This window comes from Lissotriton vulgaris, chromosome 1_2 (genome assembly GCF_964263255.1).
Source record: "Lissotriton vulgaris chromosome 1_2, aLisVul1.2, whole genome shotgun sequence".
Taxonomy (NCBI): Eukaryota; Metazoa; Chordata; class Amphibia; order Caudata; family Salamandridae; genus Lissotriton; species Lissotriton vulgaris.
The window spans coordinates 214,670,371-214,686,623 of record NC_141686.1 but is presented as its reverse complement, the minus strand read 5'-3'; the positions used below and the strand labels follow the sequence as shown (position 1 = coordinate 214,686,623).

The 16,253-nt window shown below is 49.1% G+C and overlaps 1 protein-coding gene across 3 annotated transcripts in view; it reads right to left on the bottom strand.

Annotated features, from left to right (window-relative positions):
• The window catches only part of LOC147735027 (serine protease FAM111A-like), a 90,194-nt gene that overhangs the window by 58,541 nt on the left and 15,400 nt on the right, over positions 1 to 16,253 (bottom strand). For 2 of the 3 annotated variants that reach the window (XM_086953121.1, XM_086953120.1), the window contains exon 2: positions 7,924 to 8,002. In XM_086953121.1, coding sequence (XP_086809247.1) covers positions 7,924 to 7,974 — 51 coding nt within the window. In that variant the 5' untranslated portion in view covers positions 7,975 to 8,002. The remainder of the gene's footprint in view (positions 1 to 7,923; positions 8,003 to 16,253) is intronic. The other variant, XM_086953122.1, reaches the window with a different exon arrangement.

Genomic DNA, 16,253 nt, shown 5'->3' with positions numbered 1-16,253 from the left:
CGTGTTAGCGTTTTTGTTTTTCAATAGTGCCTGTTTTTTTCAGCTTGTGTCCTTCCTGTTTGCCCGCCTACCTCGCCGCCCTCCGTCTTCCCTCCCCGCTCCCCGCTTCCCACCACCACCGCAGACCCCGCCCCTTTTTTCCTTTTGTTCCCTCCCCGCTCCCGCCTCCCAGCTGCTCCGCCCACCCGCGCACTTGGCCTTTATATGGCGACCGTGCGAATGCGCAGCGGTCCCGCGCAGCGGGCGCGCCGATTGTGCGCCGAAGGCGCGCCAAAGGTAAGCCCGTCTGCACCCTTCCGCGACCGGATCGCGACCAGCGCCAGGACCCCTGGCCCCCGAAGACCCCGACCGACCCGCCTGACGTACTCCGCCGCCACCCTCATCGCTCTCAACTCCGGCCGACTCCCAGAATGCCATCAAGCCACACCACGACGCACCCATGGACCTTTCAGCTGCCACGCCTGCAAATTCCCCTGCATCCGGACCTGCCTCACACCAGCACCCCCCAAGTCGAACACCAGCAGCACCCACCTCAAGTGCATCCTGCTCAACACCCGCTCCGTCCACAGACACGCCATCGAACTCTGGAACCTCCTAGACGCCACAGCCCCTGATGTTGCCTTCCTCACGGAGACCTGGATGAACGCCTCTTCAGCTCCCGACATCGCCATCGCTATCCCAGAGGGCTACAAGATCGTCCGGAGGGACCGCAACGCCAACCAGATGGGAGGAGGCATCGCCATCATCCACAAGAACACCATCCGTCTCACGACCAGCACCGACAACACCCTGACCACCGCCGAACACCTGCATTTCCAGATCCACACCAACCCGAACACCACCCTCAGAGGCACCCTGATCTACCGACCCCCTGGACCACGCACACAATTCAGCGAGGACATCGCCGACTTCGTCAGCCCGCATGCCCTCCCCTCCGCTGACTACATCCTCCTGGGGGACCTCAACTTCCACCTGGAGAACAACAACGACCGCAACACCACCACCCTGCTGGACAACCTCGCCAACCTGGGACTCAAGCAACTGGTGTCCACCCCCACCCACCTCGCCGGACACACACTCGACGCAGTCTTCTCTTCCAGCACAGACATCAACTTCAGCCACGCCACAGAGCTCCAATGGACGGACCACAGCTGCGTCCACTTCACCTTCAAGAGAACAACGACCCACCACCACCAGCAACAGGCCGCCCGAAGAAGCTGGAACAAGATCACAGCAGACCAGCTCGCCACCTCCCTGAGCCAGCACCCTCCTGCCAGCTCAGCGAACCCCAGCCAGGCCGCCGACAACCTCACGAAGTGGATCAGCATCTGCGCGGACGAGCTCGCCCCGCTGAGGACCCCGCCCAGCAGACCCGGAAGCAAGAAAGCCCCGTGGTTCACCGACGAACTCAAGAGCTCCAAGAAGAACTGCCGAGCCCTCGAGAAAGTCTGGACAAGGGAGCCTACACCGGACAACAGGACCTCCTTCAAGCTTGCCACCCGGAAGCACCACCAGCTGATCCGCGCCGCCAAGAAAACAGCATTCAAGGAACGGTTGGACAACAACGCACACAACTGCAAGGAACTCTTCAACATCGTGAAAGAGCTTTCCAACCCCAGCGCAGGAAACAACGACATCACCCCATCGCAAGACCTCTGCAACTCCCTCGCCTCATACTTCCACAACAAGATCGCGGACATACACAACAGCTTCAACAACCAACCAACGCACACCATGACCGAACAAGCACCCCCCACCACCACCCTCCACGCCTGGACCCCGATCAGCACCGAAGACACCATCCGCACGATGAACTCCATCCACTCCGGATCACCGACCGACCCCTGCCCTCACCACGTCTTCAACAAGGCCGACGCTGTCATCGCACCCCACCTGCGAGACATCATCAACACATCATTCGACACCGCCACCTTCCCTGAGAGCTGGAAACACGCCGAACTCAGCGCCCTACTCAAGAAACCAACAGCGGACCCCACCGAACTCAAGAACTACCGCCCCATATCGCTCCTCCCGTTTCCAGCCAAAGTCATCGAGAAGACCGTCAACAAGCAGATGGCCGCCTTCCTCAAGACGAACGGATCCCTCGACCCCTCACAGTCCGGCTTCCGAGCCAATCACAGCACCGAGACCGCCCTCATCGCCGCCACCGATGACATCCGAGCCCTGATGGACAATGGAGAAACAGCGGCCCTCATCCTCCTAGACCTCTCGGCGGCATTCGACACGGTCTGCCACCGCACCCTAGTACAGCCCCTCAGCAACATCGGAATCCAGGACAAGGCGCTGGAATGGATCATCTCCTTCCTCGACGGAAGAACACAGAGAGTCCGCCTACCACCGTACAAGTCAGAGGCCTCCAAAGTCATCTGCGGCGTCCCTCAAGGATCATCTCTGAGCCCCACCCTCTTCAACGTCTACATGAGCCCCCTCGCGGCCATCGTACGCAAACACAACCTCAGCATAATCTCCTACGCCGACGACACCCAGCTGATCCTCTCCCTGACCAACGACCCCGCCTCCGCCAGAGCCAACCTGCACGAAGGGATGAAAGAGGTAGCCGAGTGGATGACGACCAGCCGCCTGAAACTGAACTCTGACAAGACGGAGGTCCTCATCCTGGGCTCTTCCCCCTCCGCCTGGGACGACTCCTGGTGGCCACCCGCCCTGGGCACCGCACCCAAACCGACAGACCATGCACGCAACCTGGGCTTCATCCTGGACTCCTCCCTCTCCATGACCAGGCAAGTCAACAACGTCTCCTCGGCGTGCTTCAACATCCTACGCATGCTACGGAAGATCTTCCGGTGGATCCCCACCGAGACCAGGAAGACCGTCACCCAGGCCCTCGTCACCAGCCGACTGGACTACGGCAACGCCCTCTACGCCGGTACCACCGCCAAGCTCCAGAAGAGACTCCAGCGGATCCAGAACGCCTCAGCCAGACTCATCCTCGACATCCCACGAACCAGCCACATCACCGGACATCTGAGAGACCTTCACTGGCTCCCCGTCAACAAAAGAATCACCTTCCGCCTCCTCACCCACGCACACAAAGCCCTACGCGACCAAGGCCCGAGCTACCTCAACAGCCGGATCAACTTCTACGCTCCCAAACGCCACCTCCGATCAGCCAACCACGCCCTCGCCGCCGTCCCCCGCATCCGAAGAGCGACTACAGGAGGAAGGTCCTTCTCCTACCTGGCCGCCAAGACCTGGAACTCCCTCCCTCCCTCCCGACCTGCGCCTGACCCAAGACCACCTCTCCTTCAGGAAGAAGCTGAAGACCTGGCTGTTCGAGCAGTAGCGCCCCCCCCCCCCAGCGCCTTGAGACCCTACGGGTATGTAGCGCGCTCTATAAGTGTCACTGATTGATTGATTGATTGGTGTCCTCCATATGGACCAGTCCTTGCTGATGCGACTCCACTCTCCGCTGCGTGTCTTTAAGCAAGATGTTAATTTTTAGCGGGGTTCTTGTCCTCCCTGTTTTCGTCCCCCAGTCTAGGCTTGTTGGCCTTATCCCTTTGAGGACTGAAGTGGATTCTTGCTGACCATGATTGGGCGTAAGGACGTATGGGTATTTTGGTACGCTGAGGATAGTGACTTCAATGTCCCATTCTGCAAGTTGTGTTGCTTCCTTAAGGACAATTGCAAAAAACACAGTTGATGGACAGAATGCAGAACAATGTCTTACATTCACCCCAGTACAAAGATCTGGGCCTAAATCCATCGTTTTTTTTTGCACTCCACACCACCCTAGGTCAGACAATGGCTATATGCAAACCAGCCTTGACTTTGTGCCTCATGGGAACAGTCCAGCCCGAACTACCAAGCCATGTCTTTCCTAGACCGGAATCAAGCATCCAAGGACCGGTTTCTGGCTATCAGCCTTCTTCAGCCTGGATAGCTTGACTCCAGTGGTGTGGAGAGCCTGGGACTCACGTCTGAGCATACCCAGCACACTCGGGGTGAAAATTGCAAAAAACACAGTTGATGGACAGAATGCAGAACAATGTCTTACATTCACCCCAGTACAAAGATCTGGGCCTAAATCCATCGTTTTTTTGCACTCCACATAGCCAGGGTCTAACCCAGGGTGGTGTGGAGTGCAAAAAAACGATGGATTTAGGCCCAGATCCTTGTACTGGGGTGAATGTATGACATTGTTCTACATTCTGTCCATCAACTGTGTTTTTTGCAATTTTCACCCCGAGTGTGCTGGGTATACTCAGACGCGAGTCCCAGGCTCTCCACACCACTGGAGTCAAGCTATCCAGGCTGATGAAGGCTGATAGCCAGAAACCGGTCCTTGGATGCTTGATTCCGGTCTGGGAAAGACATGGCTTGGTAGTTCGGACTGGACTGTTCCCATGAGGCACAGGGTCAGAGCTGATTTGCATATAGCCAGTCTCTAACCCAAGGTGGTGTGGAGTGCAAAAAAACGATGGATTTAGGCCCAGATCCTTGTACTGGGGTGAATGTATGACATTGTTCTACATTCTGTCCATCAACTGAGTTTTTTGCAAGTTGCTTCCTTAAGGACAGCATGTTGGACCTACTGCAGAGCGAATCCAACTAAAGTGGAGTCGCCTTGGGTGTCCATCTCCAGACTTTTGAACTTTACCCACTCGATCTTATCTGAGGTGATTTGTGCCAAGGAATCAATACGACCAAAGAGGCGGACAATGTTAGACCTATTTAAAATATCATAGGAGCCTTTGGCTGTATATCTGGGGGTAAGCAGTACCTCGTAAGTTGCTGTTTGAATTTTATGTTGAAGGTGGCACAATGTCTACCGTTCTCCCACGATGATATGCCTCTGACAATTCGAGTTTAGAGGATTTATGTAGGTGTCTCCTGGCGGCTGTCTGCCTGGCGCCTTGTTTGGTAAACCTTCCTCGCTTTGCACTCCATGCAGCTCGGCCTGGTTTGATTTGGGGTTTGCTTCCATCCTGTGTGGGTGCGCCCGGCCTGAAGGGCTTAGGGCGCACCCACACACTCGTGTGAGCCTCCTCATCATGTGGGCCCTCCCGATGGGTGTTCTGGTGTCTTTGGGCATCTCCTGGGACGGGGGGTGCATCTCTTAACTTCGTGGCCTTGGTTTCCTGTTTAAAGTTGAAAATGAGAAAAAGTGGCTTTGGGCTGTTTTTGTTGTCTGTGGCACCAGTGATTTGTGTTACTGCTAATATTTGTCTGCTTTTGGCTTTAAATTTCTTAAGTTGTTTCTTCAGTCTTTTTGTTTGCCCTCCTAGACAGCGGTGCTTTTGCTCCTGCCAATGCACCTTTAGCCATCGCCGCCGAAGGGGCAGCGTCAAATGAGTCGTCACTTGTGGTGTCAAGTATCATGACCTCGGGGTCCCGGTTCCCTTGTGCTTCCAAAATAGTATTATTGCTTGGCCCAGCCAGTTTCTCCTTTGGAGGGCTGCTTACCGCACTGCAAAAATTAGTCATTTCAGGGTGCACCGTCTTCAAAGCTGATGACTTTTGGATGGCTTGTTCAAAAGGGAACGTCTCTCTTTGTCCCTCGGCTAACGCCAACATATCCTTTAGTATATCTGGTAGACTTGCCCATTTTTCTATAATGGCGGCACAGGAGTCGGTATTGGCCGTGTTGGCATTTTAAGCTTCGAATAAGACCTCTAGTTTTGCCAACTTCTCATCTTGGCGCGCCAAACGCTGGGCAATTGAGTACAGCAGATCATTTTGTACTTCCATCTTTGTGGACTGCCATAGCAACGCCCTGGCCATTGTATCCTGTACTTCTCTTATTGCTGACAGGTTTAACTCTTTGAAAGTGACTTATTCCGTTACATCCTGCTGTTGTGCTAGACCCAGCGGGCTCCAACCCTCTGTTTGTGCCGTTCTCAGGACAGTAGTTCTTCCTGGGTTTATTGGTGTGGCTTCCAGAGTTCGTTCGATGGACTGTTCTAATTTTTGCAGGAATGAAGTCGTTAGTGCATCCATTCCCGGGGAGATTATCTTCTGATTCACCCGAGGTGTCTCAGATGGAATCATACGCTTACTTGTGCTCTTTGGAGAAAAAGCTGCGACTGCCTCCTTATGCTCCTCCTTCCCTTTCTCCTCATTCTCCCCCACTGTAGGTCTCTCATGAATGTCAGCTGTGATCCTTAACGGGCTTTTTGCCCTGGCGACGGGCTGGAGACGTACCTCAGGACTCCTGATTCTCTGAGTGGTAACAAACTCACAAGAATGGAGCCCCCTCAGATCCTTTATAGTCTCTGGGGTTCCCTGTTTGGAGACGGTCTCTAACCCTGCTTGCGCCTCGTCCAAAGTTGTTGGACCACTAGACTCCTGGAAGAAATGAGTAATGAGACCTTGGGGGAGGATATTGCCATTGACTGAATCCTGGGATTTTTGGGAGTTTGTGCTCCTGGTTATCCTTCTTTGTACTGTACTTTCGGGCTCCACCTCCACCTCCGTGCTTGGTTGGGTCTTTTTGAGCGTCATTCTTAGTCGCCAATAGCTAGGGCTCTGTACGATGTGCTTCAGTGCTTGAGAGCCTCCTTGTTGAACTAAGTCACCTATGTTTGACTTGTACTACAGGCTCCGCGAGCGCGCCGGCGCCAAAGTAGACTACAGCACCCAGAATCCTTTATGTCAGCACGTAGTTTCCCAAGTCCACCAGAATCTAGGGGCGGGTATCTTGGTATGGTTGTGTGGACTTGGGTTTTGAGATTTGGATTGAACGCCTACTAGTTCACTCGACAAGCGGTACAGAAATCGACCCGGTAAGATGGTTAGCCAACCGCGGCACTTGGCCGCGTCTATGGAAATGAAGGGGGGTGATAGACGAGGCACTGACGGTAAGCCTTGGGAATGTCAGGGAATATCTGTGCTGATCTATGCAAGAGATTTAAGATTTGATCCAGTCTTTACAGAGTCTGCTCGTCTTGGAGGAGGGGAAGGGGGGCAAGCGGAGCACTCAGGGGAACCGCAAGCTGGAAGACCTGGTCAGGCAGCCCTCAGTCCGCTCCCCGGGCTCTTACTTTGCAGCCGCCTCTATCGGCGCCGCGCTCGCCTCCACCACTTACCTCCCGAGTGGGGTAGAGCTGGGCTGCTCCTAACGCCAAGGTGCGGGAGCCTGGGAGCTGGAGCTGACTGGCTCCTTTCTTCTTGCCTCTTGGTGAGCTCCGGACCCCTGAACCGGAGAAGCCACTGTAAAAATGGGAGAGACGGAGGAAACTTGTAGAACGCCAAAAAACATGCTGGCTTCTCCCCTTACTCTCCTAGCAGCTGTGACTGCTGCTCCTCGGCACCGTGGCTCCTCTGCTATAGCCGTAGCTCTCTGCTCTGCTCTGCTCTGCTGCTCCTCCAGAGCATTGGGAGGGGGTGTGGAGAATAATAGTCAGCCATTTGTTATAATATCTGCCACTGCTCCCTCTTACCTTACCCAATGCTGAAGTTATATATATATTTTTCCTTTTTGCACATTATCCTGTCATAATATCTCTTGACGCCTGATGTAGAAATTATATATTTTATCCAGCTAATGCACCACGTATAGGCACGGGGGAGCTAAACTTGACGAGGCAGTCAATGCTTGCTTACTTGAAATGTTGCAACCATAAAATACAGAAACAATGTATAGTTTTTTATGATGATATATCATACTGTACTGTATTTTGCTAAAATGCTTTGTACTGTTTTTTATGCTTTTATGGCCTATGGCCGAAATAAAGTTTTTCTTGACTGACTGACTTATTACTTGTGTGAGGGTCATATCTTTCAAACCTGTAATCCACTTTTTACTCCAGATAACTGATAGGCTAGTGAACTCGTGATTCCAGACTGCCCCTGGGCTGTTGAAGAATTCTAAAAACACATGAGGTGAGTGCTCAAATTAACAGTGGGGATTCCATTATGAGACATATACAATGCACTTACTATTACAAATTCTTTCATACTTCGGTTTTTGCTTGGTGCTTCTCGTTTCATGTTTGTTCAGGACCGTGTCCTGCTGTAGCTGCAACAAGGAGAGGAAGATTAAAATGTATTATATATGGTCATATAGGATGTAATTACCACTATTGTGACACATTAGGAGAGGACTGCTATGTAACTGAACTCAAAGCCCCCTTCATACAATTTGCAAGCTTTCTTTTCATGGGTCAGTCATAGAACTTTACTATAGATGAGACCTGGCCAGCTCACCTACTCCACTCATTTCTCTGCATACTTTCAGACACTACATGGCCTCCATCACCCGTTTCAATTGTTCAGGGTAGGAAAGTGCCCCTTATTTCATGGGCCCCCCCCAAACACTTTTTGCCTGACATTCAGGTTCCCAGAGCTTGTGTTGTTTCCCAAAACTCTACCTGTGAACCCACAATTGGCACATCTCTGGCCACAGGTAAGCCCCTTGTAAAAGGTACCATAGGTACCTTGGGCACTGTGACCAGGGAAGGCCTCCAGGGGCTGCAGAACCTATTGCACCACCATTAGAGACCCTGCACATTCTCACCCACACACTGCCATTGCAGGCTTTGTGTTTTGTTGCTGAGAAAAATGAAAAAGTCAACTTGGCACACATCCCTGTGTGCCATGCCTGCAACACACTGCCTAGGGCCTAGGTAGTCACCCCTCTAGCAGGGTGCACTACCCCACAGGTGAGGGCACAGTCGCAGGAGCTCTGTATTATTAGACATTGTAAGTGCAGTAAAGCCATAAAGAGTACAAGGTCTGGGAGTTGGTCATTATGAGCTCTCCAGCTCCAGAATAGCTTTACTTGAAACCTGGGAAGTTTGGTAGCAAACGTCTCAGCAAATTAAACCCACCCTGATGTCAGGATGGGATTTAATGTAAAATGCACTCAGAGGCCATCTTAGAGATGCCCCCTGAAAAACGACCTGCCCTGGTTTGGTTCTGGAATTGCTGCCTGCCATTTGTCACCACCAGACAGGTTTCTGGACCCCTGGGTAAAGGAACAACGATCGCCTACAATCCCGGAGAAGCTGCACGTATTACCACAAGGTAAGCAGACACGTTGGACTTTGTGAATGTACGTTCTGAGGGACCGACGCCCTCGTGTTTGACCGTTCCCTTCCTCTCCCTGCAGGTTTCCACTTAATCTTGCTCTATCTGGAGCTTTGTGGAACACAGCCAGAGGCATTGATCCCCTTTACATTCTCTTACTTCCCATAGCCGGCATGATCCCACCCACACATGACCGCTGCCTCATCTTCTTGTCACCAGGGGTGCACTGGTCTGGTTTTAGAGTGCGAGATGTAATACCTCATTCTTTCTTTACCCTTAACTCATTTAGCAATTATTTAATTATTGGCATACTCTTTCGTCCTTCCCTAACTGTTCTTTTTTTCTCCTCTTCTCCCCATTCCCTTCCTTACCCCCACTGGCATTCTCTTCCTTCTCCTACCCCAATTCCCTGCCTTATTTAGGCATCCTCTCAGGCATTCAGATTTACTTGTCCTGATGATGATCCCATAACCGGTGTTGGGGATCGAAACGTCCTCGACCAATATATATTAACTCTTAACAACTTGTGCTTACAACTGTTGTGGAGTACAAGATGTTCTTTCTATCGTGACTGTAATCTTGATATCACCCATCACCATCTTGCTCGCCACTTCCGCTCTGAGATCGCAGCTTCTTGCCTCTACGTTTAAAGATAAAATCAAACCAATCAAATCAAACTTGCATAACCCATGCGCTTGTGTTTCTGTGTGTGGTACATTGTGTCAATTAAAAGGTGGTTGCTAGGACAAGTAGTATTCCCCTTGGACACTGAGCTGAGGGTTGCACCAGGATTTTCAGTATGCTCCCTTCCTGTTTTATCATTACATTTTTCTGTGACCGATGTCACTCCTAGCTCCTTTACCATTTCTGAGCACTTCACCCATGCTCAAGTGTGTTTCAGATTTCTGACAAATGTCTGCTCTGTTTTCTTTGTGTTTGGCGAGATGGAACATTTTGTATGCACTCCTGCCTGCACAAACCATTTTTGTATTTATTTATTTTTAAATCGAACTTCCAAACATGTCGTCAGACGGTCTGGCACCAAGTGCATTTTTATTTGTGGGTGTCTATTTCTTTTTTTGTTATACTAGCACCAATTCCTGCATACTTCAGTAGCCCGGTCTGCACTTCTGACCTGTGTTTAATTTTGAGGGTGTTACTTACAGGAATATTTTACCCAGCAAGTTTATAAGGTGCATTGTAAATCACGAAGAGCACTGTTGGAATTCAGTGGTGTGTGTGAGACATCTGGTTGGTGGTGAGCGGCCCCAAGTTGGGACAAAAGGTAGCATGGGCCCGCTCATATCGGTTAATCACAAATGAGACTCCTCTCACGCCCTTTTTTCGTTTGATGAAAGGGCATCCCTACTTTCTACTAACAAGCCAGTCTGTATGTGTGGGGCTCTGTGTGGATAGCTTTTTTTGTAGGTGGCTCTATGTGTGGGTAGCTCTGTCTGTGTGAGGGTGGCTCTGTGTAGGTGGCTCTGTGTGTGTGGGTGGCTCTATGTGAATGACTCTGTGTGGGTGGCTCTGTATGTGCGTGTATGTGTGGCTCTGTGTGGGTGTAAATGCAATAGGTCATGCATATGCGAGCGATTAAGCTATTGGCATTGTAAATGACAATGCCATTTATTTAACGATTAAGCTATTGGCAATGTAAATGACAATGCTATTTATTTAGGATTTTAAAAAAACTAAAAATCATGAGCAATGCCAATAGCTTTACCTTTAATAATGCCGAGACCATTGCATTGTAAATGCTTGTTTTGCTGTTGCCTCCTGTGTTGCTATGTTTCTGCTATTCTAGATGCTTTGGGCACTTTGCCAAAGCTATTCAGTGCCAAAGTGCAAGGGCTCCCTATTGTAAATTGTTGTAATAAATTAGTGACATCATGATTGGCTTATTTGATTTACTTGTTAGACCCTAGTACAGTGCACCATGTGTGTCCCGGGCCTGTACATCAAATGCTGCTGGTGGGCTTGCAGCACGGGTTGTGTCACCCACAGAATCAGCTTGCAAAATGTGGCTCAGGCCTGCCATTGCAGAGCCTGTATGCAGCCTGGGGTTGCCATGTCGACTTGGCAAGTGCACACACTTGCCAGTCCCTAACCCTTCTGTTTTCTACATGTTAGTCACCCTTAAGGTAGGCCCAAGGTACCCCCAAGGGCAGGGTGCATTGTATAAGAAAGGTAGGACATGCCCTGGTGTGTGTGGCATGTCCCGATAGTGAATTACAGCCAATTTAGTTTTTCACTATTGCAAGGCTACCTGTTCCCATAGGCCAGAATTGGCAGTTTGATTAGAACCTCTAATAATTCTAACTGACCCAGGGAACAAGGTAGAGATTAAAGTTTACTATGCCTGAACTTAAAATACATCTTTAAGAGAGGGTGATTTTTACATTCTGTGTTTGAAAATGCCACTTTTAGAAAGTAGGTATTTTCTTGCCTAACCATCCAGCATGCCTCTGCTAGGTTTGTGTATGTCTGGTTTGTGAGTGACAGGGGCCTGGAGAGGGCCTTGGCTCCAGCAGTCTGATGGGTTAGGGCTGGGCTGAATAGGGCCTGCATTGAATAGAGAGTGGGGGGATGAGATTTCCTTTCACTGACCTGAGCCCTCATAGAATAGAGAGTAGGGGGGAGGAGATTTCCTTTCAGCTACCTGGGCCAGTCTGCTTTCAACAATGCTGTCTCCACCTCCTGCCAGAAAGCTCCACAGCATTGGTTTTGGCTGGGCACAGGCACCCTTTGCCTTCAGAGGACAAAGGATTTACTGGCATAAATATTAGGGCCCAGACCCCAGAACATTAGATCACTTCTGGAAATCAAGACACACCTTTACCAAGGAGAAGAACCAAGGAAGCTGAAGGAGGAGACTGTCCCTGTGCTGTTTTGCTATTTCTGGGGTTGGCCTGCTGTTGGTTAATTCATTGCCAAGGAAAGGAGAAAAGGACTTGTGAACTTTTCATAATCTTGAAGAAGAATTTACAAGGGCTTGAAGTATGCTTGCCTCCTGCCTGAAGTCTCAGAGATACAAGACTTCACCACCAGCTCCCCTGAATTCCCTTGCTGGGAATTCTACCTGCAGGGAGTGGCCTACCGTTTGGGCCCTCTGAGAAGACTGCGTGTCGCTGGAAACTGGAAGAGTGACGCAACGAGGAGAAGCGTGTCGCTGGCGCCACAGTTGCCATCACATCGCCGAAGAAGCGTGCCGCCGCCGCCGCAGCTGTTCTCCGTCGCATCACGGACGAAGTGTGTTGCATCACCAGAGAATCGTGTCGCCGCAGAGGTCACCATCGCATCACTTGAGAAACGTGTCGCAGGGCCTGTCACGGAGTTCGCTGCATGGCCATCGGGCGTGCATGCATCACACCCAATGTTGTTGGATCACATCAAGGACGCAAGTTTGCCGCATCGCACCGGATCGTCGCATTGCGGCGCCATCTTGTTGCATCATCACCGGGCCGCAGTAAGAAACTACGCATCAACTCCGCACACAGTAAGGAAGCGAGCCGCCACTCCCCTGCGCAGCAGTAAGGAACCAACACATCCACACCTCTGAGTGTAAGGAACGGTGCATCAACTTCCCTGCGACCCTTTTGCTTGTTTTACGTGACGCATCTAAGGTACTTTGAGAGTAAAGTGTTGCATTTACCATTTACATTAAACTAAGCTATTTCTACCATTTTAAAGTCTTATTTTTCATTACAGTATTGTGGGTTTTTGTTGTTTGGTCTTGTGTTAAGTCTAGTAAAGATTGCTTATTTTTCTAAACTGGTGTGGTGTCCATTTGTAGTGTTTTTACTGCATTACTGTATGTGTTCACAAATGCTTTACACACTGCCTCTGCGATAAGCCCGTCTGCTCATGACAAAGTACCAAGGGGGTAAGCAGGGGTTATTTTAGAAGTGTAGCCCCTTACCCTGACAAGAAGCAAGGGTCCCTATTTGGACAAAGGTACCTACCTCTGTCAACTAGAGACCCCCCAATTCTAACATTTATTGAATATATAAATAAATACAATACGTTCCATTTGGACAATAACACACCAATACTGATTGCAGCTTTGTGGTTATAGTTTATATTTTCCATGATAGGGACCGGGGTCTCTAATAATATATTGCTACACCTGGTCCCTTCTAACTTACAGGGTTCCCTTGTTCTTCTTTCACATACCTACTGGTGTCCAGGCATCACCCAGGAACCTAACTTATCTCTCCTACGCCTTCAGGAATCCTCTTTGCCCAGGTCTGCAGCATTTTCTTTGAACAGGAGATCTCCATTACAAATCACGGGGCTCCAGGCGTAGCCTTGGCCCTCTGCATCTGGCCATGGTGCAGCTCCTGTGCTGATTTTTAGCCCCTGCAATGCTGATCCTAGACCAGGAGCTTAGCTCCCAGATCAGAGTGCCGGCTCATAAGCAGCCCCTAACTGACAGCCCCCCTGGCTAACATTGGTTCCCTGCACTCTGCACCTGGCTGCCTTAGTGCCGCTGGTGGTGAGAATCGAGTACCTAACTGAACCTGGAGGAACCTTGGTCCTACAACCCAAAAGCCATACTTGCTGGTCATTTACTTACCTGTAAACCATTAACACTCGTTTTCGCCATAGAAACAAATGTTACGCTTGTTGTCCAAAAATATTGAACTGACTTTCTTTGATCTAAAAACAGTCATACTTACCTGTTTTGTAAGACCCAAGGTGTGATATCTAGGCTCATCACCCCGAGTAGTAAAGTTTTCCATTTGAAAGCATATCTAACATACATGTGGCAAGTCTTGCTTGGTTCTAGACATAACATTTAAGTATGCATTTGTTTATATTTACCTAATTGGTCTGGATTCTGTCTCCGAGTGTTTGCCATCAGCCTTGATTGAGTGAATACAATAGATGATTAACACATCCTCCTGATAAGCCAAACTGCTTGACCACACTACCACAAAGAGCGGTTAGTGATTATCTAATTTAGCCTCTGCTACATCTCTGACAATCCCCTGGACTCTATGCACACTAGATCTTACATTGATGTAGCATATACAGTGCCAGTTTCCTACATTGGTGGCTCAGCAGTGAGATCTAAGACGTTGACATTTTTGGACTAACTTAGTCAACACCTGATCACACAACAAGAATCGAAAAATTTACTTTAGTACAACTCATTTTTTGAATTGACTATTTTCCAAATTTCTAAAATTCGTTAGGGCATTGAATTAAGTTCATGTACTATTTTTTTTTTAAACAATAAAAACTCACTGGAGTTAGGGGAGGGGCGTACTTAGAACTTTTATAGGTCTAAAGTGAAGGATTATATGGGACTTCATATTTTGTTTATGAAGGAACACATTTGAGTAACTTAATCAACAAAAATTTGCATCAGTATCTGGTAGACCTAGGTCCAATTTTCCCCCAAGAATTCGGACTGCGGCGGACTACTGGGTCAAGATAAGGATGACCAAGACAACCACTGGGTGTGACCAAAAGAAAGGGGTTACAAAGCCTCCCCAAGGCAAAGAGGGGGAAAAGCCCAAAGAGAGAAACTAAGAGTCTTCTAAATGCCCCTAAAATCCTGTTGAGGGGGTGGGCCCAAGAACTCTTCTCAGCCCATTGGTGGGTATATGGAAAAAAACTTTGACATGCTAAAGCCTGATGTTTCCAATGTAACAAGAACGGACACAGGACTGGAGATCCTCCCTGTCCCAACAAGCAAGCCCATAGTCCCCTTCCACCTAACCCTGGAATGGCAAATCTCCAGAAGGGATCAATGGTGTTGCCTGAGCAAAACAGCGCTCCCTTTATATTTGCAGATTCATCCTTTGTGCACATTTACATGTCTTTCATGTAAGCAAACTCCCTGGCAAGAGGGCTTGTCAAGCTGTCTGCCAGCTTCAGTTTCACAGCACAGGAGACTCCCTGCCTTGCACTGCACCCGAGGCATCGCAGCTCTCGAAAATAACTGTCCCGGGACAGGTATCTTTTAACAGAAAGTAGGGGAACTGTTTTCCTTAAATTTAAAAAGGTATGGGCAGTGCCACTTCAACCACTAGTTTTAACGAAATGTCTCAGCACGAATGTTGTGAATCGGAATCCCCCCCATCAACCCAGCCTTACTGGCCAAGCTACGCCACTGTGTGGCAGTCACAGATGCAGGCTTGCAGTGCACGGCAGCCTGCAGCTACCATGAGGCAGACCCCACACCTCCAGCCTCCCTCTTGTGTCAGCACCACATACTTAACGTACGGTACAATCATGTTTTCAGGGATTCCTATAGCCTGACGCCCAGTACATATTGTTTGGGGTTAAGTGCAACAAGTTTTAATGTGTATTTTGTCCTTGGGACAAGTAGACCAAACCCCCTGCAGCACAAACCCTCTGGCTGCCAGTTTGCAGTAGCACATTATGGATCACAGAAGGGCACTGTCTGCAGTTAAGGTAATCTTTTTGTCCATATGTTAATGCTGTTCAAATTTGTATTTAAGGTTCATTAATTGAAAGCCTTTATTGTTAGGGTGAGCGCTCGAAGTAAATATTGTAAGTTCTGGCTGCACTACTGAAAGTGGTTCCAGTTTAAAAAGGTCTACACACGTTTTCAAAGGTTAGCAATATGAGCCTATGTATAATGCTCCCAGAATTCTCTCTGAGTTGATGCAAATATTTGAAGGAGCTTGAAAGCAAGATTGATAATTCTTTGCTTTCAAAATAAAATGTTTATAAAAAAATTAAAGCAGGAAAAAAACATTTCACTAAATTACTGTAAAATTTCAGGCACCATTTCTTTGCAGCGTCATTTAGTAACATGTGTTGATGCATGCTAGCATTTCCCAAAAATATTCATAATTGAAGATCAGTGTAACCAGTTTCAATAGAATTATGGGAAACAAAAATAAACCAGCATTGGTAAAGCCATTAGGTCTGAAATTGGTGGTCAGCTTTTCAGTTTTGTAAATGTGTGACTTGTTTTGGCATGGTTTTTGTAAAACCTTATTGGTGTGGGTGCTGCACGGCCCTCGCCATTATAACAAACTTTGACAAAAGCAAAAAAAAAGGTTTGGTCTCAAAAAGCACACACTGCCACAGTAGCTACAGGCACTGAACAAAACTACTTTGTGTGCCGATATGCTCCTTGTGAAAAAGCAGAATGCGTTCACTCACAGTGAAGCCAGCCGATACAGAGAGAGAGAGAAAATTTTAATAAACGTAAAAGGTCATGGTCAACACCAGACCAAAGTAGGGGCTCAGTTATT